This window comes from Oreochromis aureus, linkage group 19 (genome assembly GCF_013358895.1).
Source record: "Oreochromis aureus strain Israel breed Guangdong linkage group 19, ZZ_aureus, whole genome shotgun sequence".
Taxonomy (NCBI): Eukaryota; Metazoa; Chordata; class Actinopteri; order Cichliformes; family Cichlidae; genus Oreochromis; species Oreochromis aureus.
In genome coordinates, this window is record NC_052960.1 from 8,583,429 (window position 1) to 8,596,745 (window position 13,317).

The 13,317-nt window shown below is 41.0% G+C and overlaps 2 protein-coding genes across 5 annotated transcripts in view; both read left to right on the plus strand.

The window, feature by feature from the left end:
- The first annotated feature begins 357 nt into the window (after positions 1-357).
- srsf5a (serine and arginine rich splicing factor 5a) lies at positions 358-6,136 on the plus strand. Of its 2 annotated transcripts, none has more exons than XM_031733459.2 (8): positions 358-512; positions 1,631-1,770; positions 1,860-1,930; positions 2,460-2,588; positions 3,145-3,217; positions 4,610-4,683; positions 4,764-4,868; positions 5,022-6,136. In XM_031733459.2, exons 2-8 carry the CDS (start codon positions 1,645-1,647, stop codon positions 5,329-5,331), a joined length of 888 nt encoding a protein of 295 aa, XP_031589319.1. In that variant the 5' UTR covers positions 358-512; positions 1,631-1,644; the 3' UTR covers positions 5,332-6,136. The 2 variants fall into 2 exon arrangements, with proteins under 2 accessions (XP_031589319.1, XP_031589320.1); XM_031733460.2 differs by having other exon boundaries at positions 3,148-3,217.
- A 3,390-nt stretch (positions 6,137-9,526) lies between these two features.
- The window catches only part of pacs2 (phosphofurin acidic cluster sorting protein 2), a 63,667-nt gene continuing 59,876 nt past the window's right edge, over positions 9,527-13,317 (plus strand). Inside the window, exon 1 of one of the 3 annotated variants that reach the window (XM_039603647.1) lies at positions 9,527-10,003. In XM_039603647.1, the coding sequence (XP_039459581.1) occupies positions 9,885-10,003 (119 nt within the window). In that variant the 5' untranslated portion in view covers positions 9,527-9,884. The remainder of the gene's footprint in view (positions 10,004-13,317) is intronic. The other 2 variants (XM_031733456.2, XM_039603648.1) reach the window with 2 other exon arrangements.

Genomic DNA, 13,317 nt, shown 5'->3' on the forward strand with positions numbered 1-13,317 from the left:
TGAAAAATTTTCCTGATATATTATGTACTAATTTTAATAATCCTCAAGGAAATATTATCATAAACTATACCAAAGGAGTAAAATCACTGTAACTATATGAAAATTACTTAAGGTTAAGGCATGCAGAACGTTGCGTACCCAAGAATAGGTTGATCTGAGTTGCCAAATCTGTGTCTTATCCTCCTTTTAAGTATTGAAAGACGCTAACCTTAATGCATGTAGTCGTTTGTCGTTTGCACGCATTTTTGGTTATTTTATGTGGATGGTTTATTATTTTAGCTGTAAATATTACTGGGGATAAAGCCCATGGCTCTAACAGCGTAAACCGAGTTAAGCGTTACCTGCTGCAATCACGTGACACTGTGAGGGCAGCAACGCATTTTGCGGTCTCTGCTCTCTTTATGCTCACTCGCCATTTTGATTCAGCACAGTCGGTGACCTACTTTGAGCAGGAGAGAGCCAGCAGCGAAAATAACAACGCCCAAGCAGCTCTGTTAGGAACGAAGAAACAGGTAAGCGGTTATTAAAGCGTATTTGTGTTATTTCAAGGATTTTGCGATTTTTTTCAAAGGTTTAAATTGGCGCGTTCTTCGCGCTGAAATCGAAATTAGGTCACAGGCTAGCATCGGCTAGCTGGGGATGACCTCGAGGCGAGCGTCAAGAGCGAAATTGTAGTGAGGCCTACTTGTGCTTAATGTTACCCAGCTAATATAGCACGTTATTTGTCAGATCCGCAGTCTTTCATATCCCCTTACCAGCGATTCTCTAATTTAAGGTAGGATTGCACTAATAATCGACGCCGATGGTTTATGTGAGGCCGATTGGCAAGGCCACAAATAATTTTTCTGGTTTCTCATAATCGGAGAGAATCGATTATTTAATCATTACAGATTAGGTGCAATGCAATCGGACTCATTTTTTTCCTTCTTTGATGCAGATCAGAGATTCATTGAGCTGTTTTAAAAGGGCCTTATGCGCCGTTATTGTGCTGTCTGCACATTTCGTATCGCTTAAGAAGAAAATTTGTGGAAATGCCTGTAAATATTATTGATAAACGTTTTTTAAATAACGATTTCGCCGTGAAAATTGTACGGTTTCAGTCAACACCAGAAAAAAGTCTTCCATTTTGAGCTCGATGATGCAAATAGCTTGCGAACCGTGGGAGTACCCTAAGCCCTGTTTTTTTTTTTGCTTACAAGCTGAACTAAACTCGTTTAAACCGGATCGACCAGAGTGGGATCATGGTGCGTGTTCCGATCCTGTTGAGCTTTGTTCAGTTTGCCAGGGGCCTGTTTTTCACCCTAGATTGTGTGTATTGCAAGTCTATCTTTACATTATTTGTCATGCAAAAACCCATGAACATAACTCATTTTGCTAAAGGTTCATAAAATACATGTAGTTTAAAGTATCTGCTTTTTTTCTTTTTGTGGTTAATATTCAATTTAGAAAATGGTTGATTAACTTATATTTTGGCAGCGGATGTGACCTTTGTTTCAAGGGGTGTGGTCTGCTTATCTTGGCCATAAAAGGCAGCACATGACTAGTACATAAATAAAAAGCAACGAGTAAACACTTTGTGCAGTAAAAGCGCTGAGCTAGACGCTGTTAACTAATTAATCTTTCATCTCAGCTGATAAAATCATCATGAGTGGCTGCCGTGTCTTCATTGGACGTTTGAGTCCTCACGCCAGAGAGAGAGATGTGGAGAAGTTTTTCAAGGGCTATGGTCGCATCCGTGAGATCAACTTGAAGAATGGGTTTGGCTTTGTGGTGAGTTTGAGTACTTTTTTTATGTAAGGTGAGAGTTTCAAAAGTGTTGTTTTTGGTTTTACATAATCACATTTTCCTCTTCCTTTCAGGAATTTGATGACCACAGAGATGCAGATGATGCTGTGTATGAGCTAAACGGCAAAGAACTGTGTAGTGAACGGTAATGATGTTGTCTTTAAGTCTGATTTGGGGGGTGGGGGTGTTTACATTTGACTCTCATTCCAGCAAGGTGTACTTATACTTTATCACAGCTCTAATAAGTTTATTTTTTTGAGAACCTTACAAGCTGTTTATACTGCAGGACCGAGCAGCTTCTTCATTTTATAAGTAAATTTCCTTGGCTGGTCTTGTTTTATCGCAGTTCCTCTTTCCTTACTGTTAGACTGCCACAGACCTTTTAAAGGCTCATTTGTGAGTGTTTGACACAACTCATGAGGCCCTTCAAAACAAGAAGTAAACATTCAGACAGTGGCTGGAAAGGAGAACTAGTTCCAAGTTATTAAGAATCATTTCTCTGAGCTGATAATTTCTTTTTCTCAGTCTTGCTCGTCGCAAAATAATGACGTCAGGCTCCCTGTGGTGGAGTCCGTCGCATGCCTGAGTCACATGCAGCACACACATGTAGTCAGAAATAATTATTTTGTTTATAATCTGATAACACTGATTGAACTTCTTTTTTCGCCCATCAGGGTCACTATTGAGCATGCTCGCTCCAGAAGAGGAAGAGGTGGCGGCCCTGGAATGGGACGTTTCGGAGGCGGCGGCGGCGGCGGTGGTGGCGGCGGCGGCTATCGGCAATCTCGCAGCAGTGGATCCAGGTAGAGCACACTTTCAGTAGCTTCCTTTAAAACAATTTAAAAAAATAAAAATAAAAAGCACTTAAAGATACAATTAATGTAAAAAGAAATAATGATGTTAAATAAATAAAATTATAATAAATGGACAGATGCAGATTAAATATTGATATTAGGTTGTAAACCTCTCAGACACGTGAAAACAGATCCTGTTATGTGGAAACCGTGGGTGTGACAGTAGTTTATCTGGTCCAAAGTCAAATACCAGTGACCTGTGACAGCTCAACCAATATTATACAAGCTGGAAAGATACACACACATATACAAATCTGCATACACGTGGCAGAAAAGTAGGGTTGAGGGTCTCTAATGGACTACACTAAAATAGGATTGGCCAGTGTTGAGTTTCACCTCTGAAGCAAACTCAAATATTTACAGAACTCTAAGGTAGACGGTGAATGTGATGAGACACCAGCTGTGTTTTCAGGCACAAACGCAGATCCAGATTTGGATGCATTCACCGGATCTGGGCTCCTTACACAAAATGTTATTAAAGGTGTACTGGTGTTTGTTGCCTCAGCAGATATGGCCCTCCTGTGCGGACTGACCACAGACTTGTAGTGGAGAACCTGTCTTCGCGGACGAGCTGGCAGGTAAGAGACAACAGGACACAAGCTTTTTAAAAATGACCTAGTTTTGTAGAGGAGCAAAATTAATTTTATTGGCCGGGTCAGTTTCTTTAAACAAGGTACAGAAAACAACACATACCAGGCAATTTTCTATTTACTATAGGAAGCCCCCTAGTATTTATAAATACTTTTTCTTTTTAAACACTTTTTTTCTCCACACAAAAGCACATGTTATTACTGATGCCAGGCATTCTAACAAAAACATTTAACTGTTTTTATTTTATTTATTTTTTTTAAACAGCTGCTCTGATATGGTTTCCTTTGTATCAGAGGTAAATGCACACCCTCCACTGGGTGTCACAAGTGTGTAGCGCCCTCTGCTGGTTGTTTTTCTGAATAGTGTCCATTTGGTGCCTTTCCTTACACGCAGTTGCCGCTGATGTAAAGTCTTGGCTGGGCCCAGTAACGGGTGAGAGTGGTCTAGCGCAGGATACGGTAGCCTTAGGAGGTCCGTAGCCACAGTCTGGAGGTTCTGTGGGCTGGCACTCCCGACTGATGTAACCCCCCTCAAATCCACGGTCCCTACACTCTCCCATTTGGGTCTTTTTCTGTTGCTGATGGAGCTGTGGGGGGTGTTGGGTCGGGCGCACACCCCTCCTCCTTCTTGATCTCTGGTGGTTCCTTACTTGTGGAGGCCGGATGCTGAGTCAAGGCCGAGGGCGTTTCTCAAGGGCTTAACACTGCATTGGTTCCCATTTGCTATTTGGACAAGTGGCTCTATGCTAATATCTTCCTGGGTATGGAGCGGTAAGTAGCATAAAACTCATGTGATTGGGTTTGTTTAGGGTCGGGTGGTAACGGGGTGTAGAGTTACAGTCCTACAGGGGACTCACGTAAACAGTGTATCTCTGTTGAGCCAAATCTCTTTAGAACTAATACATCAACAAAAAGGAAATCCACATTAGGGTTTTCTCCACTTATCCATAGTATTGCCTATAAGTACATAGCATTATCTAAATCGTATAAATAGTTGGCATACAAAAATTCATCCGTTCACCCAAAAAAACCAAACACTGTTCTATGTTACCCTTCAGGCGTCTTATAATATAATTCAATTTGGGTTTTGTTTGATGTGCTTAAAAATATAAGGGTACAAAAGGAATTTAAAACAATAAATAAATGAAAAAGCAACACTTGTCCACTCTCAAAATGCAATTTGTGTGGCTCTTTTGTTTACGTGGCCTCCACTGAAATGGAAGCTTATCACTAAGTGACAAAAGTCAGGACTAGATGACCCAAGTTTCAGTGGTTTCTTGCTGCCTGTTCATTTCTCTCCCTCCAGGTCTGAGAAGGCTCTCACTGACACCTGAGGTTTCATTCCCTGTTGCTAATCCGCCTTTATGCTTTTAAAAATAGGACCTGAAGGACCTGATGAGGAAAGCAGGTGAAGTTACCTTTGTGGATGCTCACAGACCCACCAAAAACGAAGGGTGAGTTGCTGTTTTTTGGGTTGAGTCTTTCTGTATTTACAGTGTGAACTGTTTGTCCACTAATTTCTCTTTTGATGCAGGGTGGTTGAGTTTGCATCCCGCAGTGACATGAAGAATGCCATATCCAAGCTTGATGGAACAGAACTGAATGGGCGCAAGCTGAAGATGTTTGAGGACAGCAGAAAGTAAGTTATTTATTTTAGGTTGTATCCATAAATTGTGCAGGAATTTGCAAGTTCTCAAGTCAGTTTGACAAACTGCTAAAAGAGGTTTAATATTTTATTTTGAAAAGCAGAAACATTGTGTCGTAATTGCGCGCTCTCTCTCTCCCCCTGCAGTCACAGCAAGAGCCGCTCTCGCTCCCGCAGCTACTCCCGCTCAAAGAGTCGCTCCAGGAGCCGCAACCGCTCCAGGAGCCGCTCCAGATCCGCCAGCCGGACTCCCGAGAAGAAGACGTCAGGAGGGGGCAAGGCCTCAGCCAGATCCCCGTCCCGCTCAAAGTCTCGCTCCAAGTCCCGCTCCAGATCTCGCTCGCGTTCACCTGCACCGGCTCAGGACAAACAGTCTCCCCGCTCCCGTTCCCGCTCTCGCTCTCGCTCCCAGTCCCGCTCTCGTTCCCGCTCCGCCTCAGCAGACAGCAAACACTGAGATGGGTACACCTGTATGTTGTAACATAGACTTATAGTTGCTTGGTGTGGGTCTAAGTCTTTTTCCTTTTTTTTTTTTTTTTTTTTTTTTTCCTTCTTTGTTTTAGTGAAGGGGATGCATTGCCTTTTTATATGGCTTATTTTGAAATAAAGACTGTCATTAATGACACTTTTGTGTTTATTATTTGTAAATCTTAATTTTGGATGTGTCTCTGTAGAAGGAAGTTTCGTTATTGTGAGATTTATGTATCCCTTCTTTGTACAGCCTTTTCATATATACGAAATACTCAGTTGGTGATGATGCCCGTTACAGTCTAAGCTGTCTGTCATGTTTTGATTCCATCCAGCACTCTGTGACTCTTGGTCACATCATTGATTCTCCAAAATGTTGATGAGTATGTTTGCGAGTAATGCGAGCTCCCGTTTGTTGCTGTGATTACGCTTCTGATGAGGTATTTGTACACGTGTTTCGTTCACTGCCCTGATATGTGAATCTGCAAAGACTTCAGCTAGTTATTTGTCTGCATTTTTCAGTTTTGTGTAATGAATTTGGATTTTTTTTTTCTTAAATCATGGCCTTATTCCACCTGCTGAGTTTTCTTAATCTCCACCCTATTGGGTGTTGAGGGCCTGAACACGTTTGTCTCTAAATAAGTTTATAATTTGATACTAATAAAATGCCCACTGCATTTCTTTTCTTTTTTTTTATGTCAGTTTTTTAAAATACTTTGTGAATGTGGTTCAAGAGATTCATATGCGCATTACAATTTCTGCGATTGAACTCAATAAAGCTTCACAACTGTTAATTCTGTTTGTTGTTTCTCAGCCAGTATTGAGTAACATTAATTAAAAATTGAGGATTTGCAGTTCAGACGCTGCAGCTTTCTTGTGTGCACATACAGTAGTGGATAACCTTGAGAGTGAAGATTAAGCCAAGCTCATAACTGCCACAAGATCCTGTTTGATCACGTGTGGCTCAAACCTTGATATAATGAAGCTGGTATAGCAAAGTGCACACATTTATGGGTTGTATTAAGATTTTGACTTTATTTCAAGTACTCTGATACACTTCAAGGTTTTTTGTTTAGATATTCTGTGTGTATTGTACAATGAAGAGGCACACGGGGTGAAAATCATTGGCTCTTAGGTGTAATAAAACTTCAGTTACAGTTGCGTTCAAAGTTTACATACACATAGGCATGAATGTGATAATTTGCTGCTTTCCATGATTTCTTTGAACGGTTCTTTTTTCGGGGTGGAAACAGACTATATCTTCAATGACTTTAAAAACAAGAATTCGGTACACAAGTTTGAATTTATTTTTGGGTCAGTTATATAAACACATTACCTCTGATATTTGGTTAAATCGCCCTTAGCAAGTTACACCTCAACTAGATGCTTTTGGTAGCCACAAACAAGCTTCTGGTCAATTCTGGCTCGATATTTGACCACTCCTCTTGGTAGAATTGTTAAAGTTACGTTAAATTGTTTGCATTTTCCTGCCACGGACCTGTTGAGGTCAGGATTTGGGAAGGCCAGAGTGTTAGCCTGCTCTATTCATTTACAAAACCAGTTTTGATGTATCTTTGGGATCATTGTTTTTTTGGAACCCCAGACTGTGTTGAAGTTTCAACCATCTAGCTTTTGATTTGAGGTGAAGTTTCTGTCTTCATTATTCCGCCCGCTTTGTGCAATGCCAAATCCTAAATAAATTCAAACTTGTGCACCCAACTCTTAAAAAACAAGAGTTGGGTAAGCGAGTCACTCCCCATAGACTTCCACGTTAAAGGGCCCAACTTTACAGGATTATAAAAGCTAACTATAAATAGGTACCCTGTTCACAGCAACATCATGGGGCCAAATGTATTTGGAACACATCTGAATACTGAGCACACGTTTGACTAACAGGTGTCCCAACAAAGACATCTGTACCTGGTGTGTGCTAACTGGACCTCTCTGCTATGTATGTCTGCTATGTATATCTCAGCTTATAACTTATTGCTCCACCCTTTCATCCACATATGATCACTTCTGGCTAAAGTGGCGACTACATCCACTTTTTTTGCACAGTCTTTGGTTTATACTGAGAAAAACTTGATTTTGAACAGTAGAAATTAATTAAAGTTTTCCATTCTTTCGTTTGTTCAAGGGGACAGAGGGACGATTACTGAGCAGATATGATTATAGACAAGCTATCTGAGGATTAATATAGTAACAGCTTATCCAGGAGCTCACGCTAATCCTTAAAGTGGCCACGTGCTTTAAAGATGAGTGGTTTCTCTTTACGTTATTCACCGTTAAAGTGTAAAACATGTTTGTTGCGGTCTTGGTTAAATACCGGCAGTTTTAATTGCGTTGGCTTTAATCACACTCATCGTCGTCACCACATGGTGGCAGTATCTACTCGCATTACAAAGTCCCTGCATGGCTGTACGTGAGTGATCCACCATTAGGGATGACAATAATCAGGAAATGCTTTTCCAGATGAATGAATGGAAATAATTTACGCAGGTAAACTGCTGTGGTTTGTAAGAATGAAAGATGTAATCAAGCCACTCGAGCCGTTTAAGGAATTTAAGACGGAGTTTTTGCATATATATAAAGCATGTTAATCATTAATCATTGTAATAAAGTTGTAGAAATTATCAGCAGTTGCACTAAAGACCTTTTCTAAACATAACTCACAATTGCATCCCATTTATCAGGTGAACCTAGACTCTTAACCACTGGACTGGGATTATCTATCTGTAGTTCAATGTAGCTCCACCTCCAGCAGCTCTCACAGCAAAGCTTTGTTGTTGTTATTGTTGTATCACTCAGGTATCACTCTACCTGCCACTGCAGGGAAGGAAGTCCTACGGTGACGTTTTGTTCTGGACAGAAATATATGAGGGATGATTAATACCCTGCTGAAGTGCAATGAATGCAAAGGCAGTCAAATTTAAGTGCCAAACTTATAGAAGGAAATTAGTGCCATATTTTAAAATAAAAAAACAAAACAAAAGTTTTGCATATAATGACTTAATCTTAGTGAGCTACTAAAAGCTGTATGCTTTCTTACCACTGCAGCATCTATGCAGTAATAAAGCTCCTTTAGCCTCTAAGTGGAGGAAGTATGATACTCTGAGACTCGTTTTGCCTTCAAGGAAATGGTCTTTGTTATATGGTAATAAACACTTACTTTATTAGGTATTCATCTTGTTTATGTATAATTCTGCCCCTACCATTCAAATGTGTCATTAGAACTGAAAAAAAAGCTAAATAACACACATCTCTTGCTGTATAAGTAACATCCTACACACTTTCCTTTTTAAATAAGCAGTGTCACTGTGGTATTACAAAATGCTGTTTCATCAGTCTGAAACACACCAACTTCCTTAAAATGCCTTGTTTATCTCACAGCGACATTGATCCAACATACAATAAAACTTAACGCTATTTGATGTCAGTGTTGCTAAGCTTTCATCTGAACTGTAATCAGTACAAATGATTACCTGGAATAACTGCCACTACTCCACTATGTGAGCTTTCATGGTTTCACATCAGTTGGAGGGTTTCATGGTGTAAGGTTGTGGTAGTTATAGTGTTCTATCTGAAGTTGGTGTATTGGGTTTAACAGCTGGTGATAGATTTCATTTCCTTTTGTTTTTGGATACACTGATTTTTTCTTTTTTGGAGAAAGACACGACTCATGGTGCATATTAGCAGGACTCAGCTTGATAAAATAAATTTACTGTACTGCAAAGATGAGTCTAAATGTGGGGTGGACTAAACCATTTTACCATGTGTTTCCATCCATCCTTTTCCACTTATCTAGTTAACCTAACATACATGTCTTTGGACTCTTGTAAAAAGCTCGAGTACCTGCCTGAGAACCTGCCAACTCCACAAAAAAAGGCCCAGCAGGCTGGTGGATTTCAAATCTCTATCTCTAAATATGGAAATGCAAAACTGCAAACAAAAACAGGCTTTGGAGGACTCCTCCCACTGTCTGTCCTAAGGTAGTCTGTCCCACTCACTCCACCCCACATCAGCAACTAGGGCCCCCTGGTAAAAGCACTGAGTTGCTGCCATCTGATTGGTTGATTAGATATTTACATTAACATGCAGTTATACAGGTGCATGCTGTCTTACCACAGTTTTATCATATAGCTGGCATCATATGTGTCATATCATATATGCTTTTCCTTTACAAGACATTTTAAAATCTTGTGCAAAAACAAAAAAAACAATGCAATGAATGCTGTGAGTAAGTGTGTGAGTGGGTAAAAGGCTCCCCTCCCTCCCGCAACAGGGCGGCACGAATCGCCCTCCATACCCTCAGAGCAGCGTGGTAGGCACAACAAGCTCAGCGGTGGCTCCGCTGCAGTCCCTCCCTGGCACAGAGGACCACACCGGAGAAATGAGCTCGTCCTCCGCCGTCTGCACTGCATTAACGTGAGTGCGTAACGGCTCTTTTCACGGAAACACACGCGTATACAGAGGACCCGCACCGGTTTGCTGTTTCCAACCCCCCCAGCTAGGTGTCGGATAGTCCCACCGGCAGCTCGGACCATGGCGGAAAGAAGCGGCCGGCTGAGTTTCCCCGGGAGCGGGGCTCTCAACAGACCGGTCCCCATGAACCTGTTTGCAACGTGGGAGATAGACGGATCGTCCCCGAACTGCATCCCGAGGTAAAACGCGGCTGGCGCCGTATCTCGGTGTCCTTTTAAACTTTAAATGCGACGCTTTTACCGTGCCAGACGCGCAGGCTGTCAGTTGTCAGTTGGCTAACGTTACGCTTGCACCAGCTAGCTGTATCATCATGCCAAGTGGATGCCCATGCAGGCAGGCCCTGCACCGGGATCCTCCATCCATCTGCAGCACTGTTTGAATGTAAATATTGCAAAGGGAGGGTAAGCTGTGCCTTGTAGTTGTTGGTAGGCTACAAAAACAAAAACGTTCACTGCAGGGTTACATCCCACCGTGAAGGTGTGTGTTCTGCAGAAGAATGAAAGGTAATCAGCCCCGTGCCAGGTCATTGTGCCAGACTTCATGCATCATGGAGACCCAGTGGGTTCAATGGGTTCTTGTGACGCCCCCCCTCCCATCCTCCATCCTCCATCCTCCTCCCTCCACCCTCTAGGAGACTTAAATGCGGTGTGCATTCCAAGGTTGCCCCGATTTGGGTGCATGTCTATGATTTCTAGTGTTCCTCATCTCAGCACTGGTAACATTTCACCCATGATAGGAGAGCAGTTCACAACAATTTTCACTATTGATTGTCTTCTGCCTGAAAATATAGTTTAATACCTTCACAGACAATAATATCTCAGAGTCTCTGGAGGCTTTGGCATTGTTTTTAGTTTACTGCCTCATATCTCCCACTATGTAAACATACTGTAAAAAAAAAAAAAAAAAAAAACCCCAAGCAACCAACTTCAAAATGTCATTTCTTCAACCTGTCTTTAAATTTGTGTGCAGCTGCTGAAAAAGCATCAAGCAGTTTTAATTTTCCTTTGTCGCGCTATTTGTTTTTCAATGCTCAAAACAAAAAACGCTCTGTGTAGGTGTGTTTGGTTCCTTCAAACTTATACCTTGCCCTCAGGTTGCAAACAGAACAGAGCAGTGTTTGTGTAGTTGTTCTCAGCTGGAGTGTCACTGTGGTTTTACTGGACTGCGCTCCTAAAACCCAACAATGTCTAATTATACGGTGATTTAAAAGGGAGAAAAAAACAGCAAATTTTCACTTTTCTGATGCTGGAGTTAATTACAGTAGCGTAAACTACTCATTCATTACTAAAATGAACATGGGTATATAATTAAGGCTATAGTAAATACAGGAATATATGAGATTTCCTCCTCCTCTGAATATATTTGTCTGTTAGGCTTTTTCTTTTACAGTCATGGTTAAAAGAAAGTACAGTTTTAATGTCTAACATATCAGGACACGACAAAAATAATCTGGCCCATAACAGGTCTTAATATTTGGTAAATACAACATCAGGGGAACAAAAACGCATGACCTATCACGCTTTTATTTATCAGCTTGACTCATGCACTTGAGTGACTGATCATCAGTAAACGTGAGCTCCTTTAAAAAAGCTGAAGTTTTGGTGGTCTGGAGCATTCAGGTGTGGTTTAAAGGAGGAATTACATCACCACTGAACCCGTTGTTCCTGTCCATCAATCTGGGTAATGTTTAAAAGGTCATTTCCAAACGATTTGAAGTCCATCATTCTCCAATGAGAAAGATTATTCACAAGTGGAAAACAAGACGTTTGGACGGGCATCCCAGCAAATTCACCCCGACAAAATAGAAGCCTTAGCTACTATGTTAAATGTTAAAGTTATTAACGGTACAAATTTCCAGGAGAAAGCATTTCTAAAAAGAACAAACCACAAGACTTTGGTCCAGTGTCCAAAAGACACATTAGCCCAAAGTGGTTATGACTGGTTATAGTGAAAAGAGAAGGGAAATATCAGCAGAAGCACATCACACCAAGCACGGCGGTGGAGGGTTGATGATTTGGGCTTGTTTTGCTCCCAGAGGACCTTGGGACCTTACAGTCATTGAATCAACCATGAACTCGGATGTATACTGGAGTCAAATGTGAGTCCATCTGTCCAACAGCTAAAGCTTGGGCAAAACTTCATGCAACAGGACAACGATCCCAAGCACAGCAGCAAATCTGCAACAGAATGACTGAATTGCTTTGATGGGCCGTTACAAAAGCTGTTCATAAACAAATGCCCACAAACCTCAATGAACTGAAATGACATAAAAAGAGTGGGCAAAAATCCCCCACAGTGATTAGACAGATTGATAAAGTCATACAGGAAACTGATTACTTGAAGTTGCTGCTGCTAAAAGTGAGTCAACAAGCTACTGAATCATGGGGTGTACTTTGTTTTGTTAGTTTTTCAGATGCTGTTTCAATAGACACAGTGTAATATGTCATGTGTTGTCATTCATCTCGGCTTGTGTTTACCTCATTTTAAGACCTGCTAAGGAGCAGATGATTGTTCATTGTGGCGTTATGCATAAAACCTTATAATTGAAAGAGGGTTTACTTTATGTTTGAAAGCCTAACATGCAAATATTCAGTTTGAGAATAATAATTCTGAGTGTCAGACCTTGAGCTCAAACACTGGGTTATCGCACAAAATAGTCGGTGTGATTATGAAGTGGCATTGAATTAAGCCACAGCCTTGGTATAAAACCTTGGTCAGCAGTTCTACAAACTATCCTTTAAACCTGATATGTTCGGATAGTTAATGTTGTAACTATTAGCAGAAGCATGTAATGTGGTTAGATGTGTTTTTGAATTAAAAACAGATATGAGGCATTTCAGCACGAGTATAACTGTAAATAAATCTATGCTTACAGGCATATAATCAAATAAAGTTGCATTTTTCCCCCATAAAATCGGAGCCAAAACCTCATTAGAGGAGGTCAGAAAATAAATCTTTTTTTTAAATGGTCGTATATCAGATTGAAATACGGTAATTATTCAGTGCTTGGATGCAATACAGACAAAATCGTGCTGTCAGACTTCGGTCAGCATCTGTCAGCCTGCAGAAAAGAGGGAAAAAGCTGCAACTGATACAAAATATGGAGGAGTATATTTGCGTGTTTATTTACTTTTTTTAAACTCTCTGTCCTGAGCCTCGATCTATCCTCTTAAGTTAATACCTTCAGTGGGCATTACATTGCATGGCTTTTAGCTGAAATAAAACTAATTCATTTCCAGGAATAGCATAGTCGAGATGTTATTCAGCTGAGTGGACAAGTGGATAAAAAGGTTCCTGTAACTAAAAAGTCCCGGGTTCAATCTGCTCTGACCCTGCACGTCTGTCAGCAACAAGAGCAGCGTGGGCTGTCGTATGAAGCTGCTTTACAGCGTGGATTTACTTCGCTTAATGTGTTCGTGGGCCCAGACACTGCAGCGACTCGCCTGCTCGTGTGAAGTGAGTTCAAGACCTTTAAAGGCTGTAGCTCTCTATT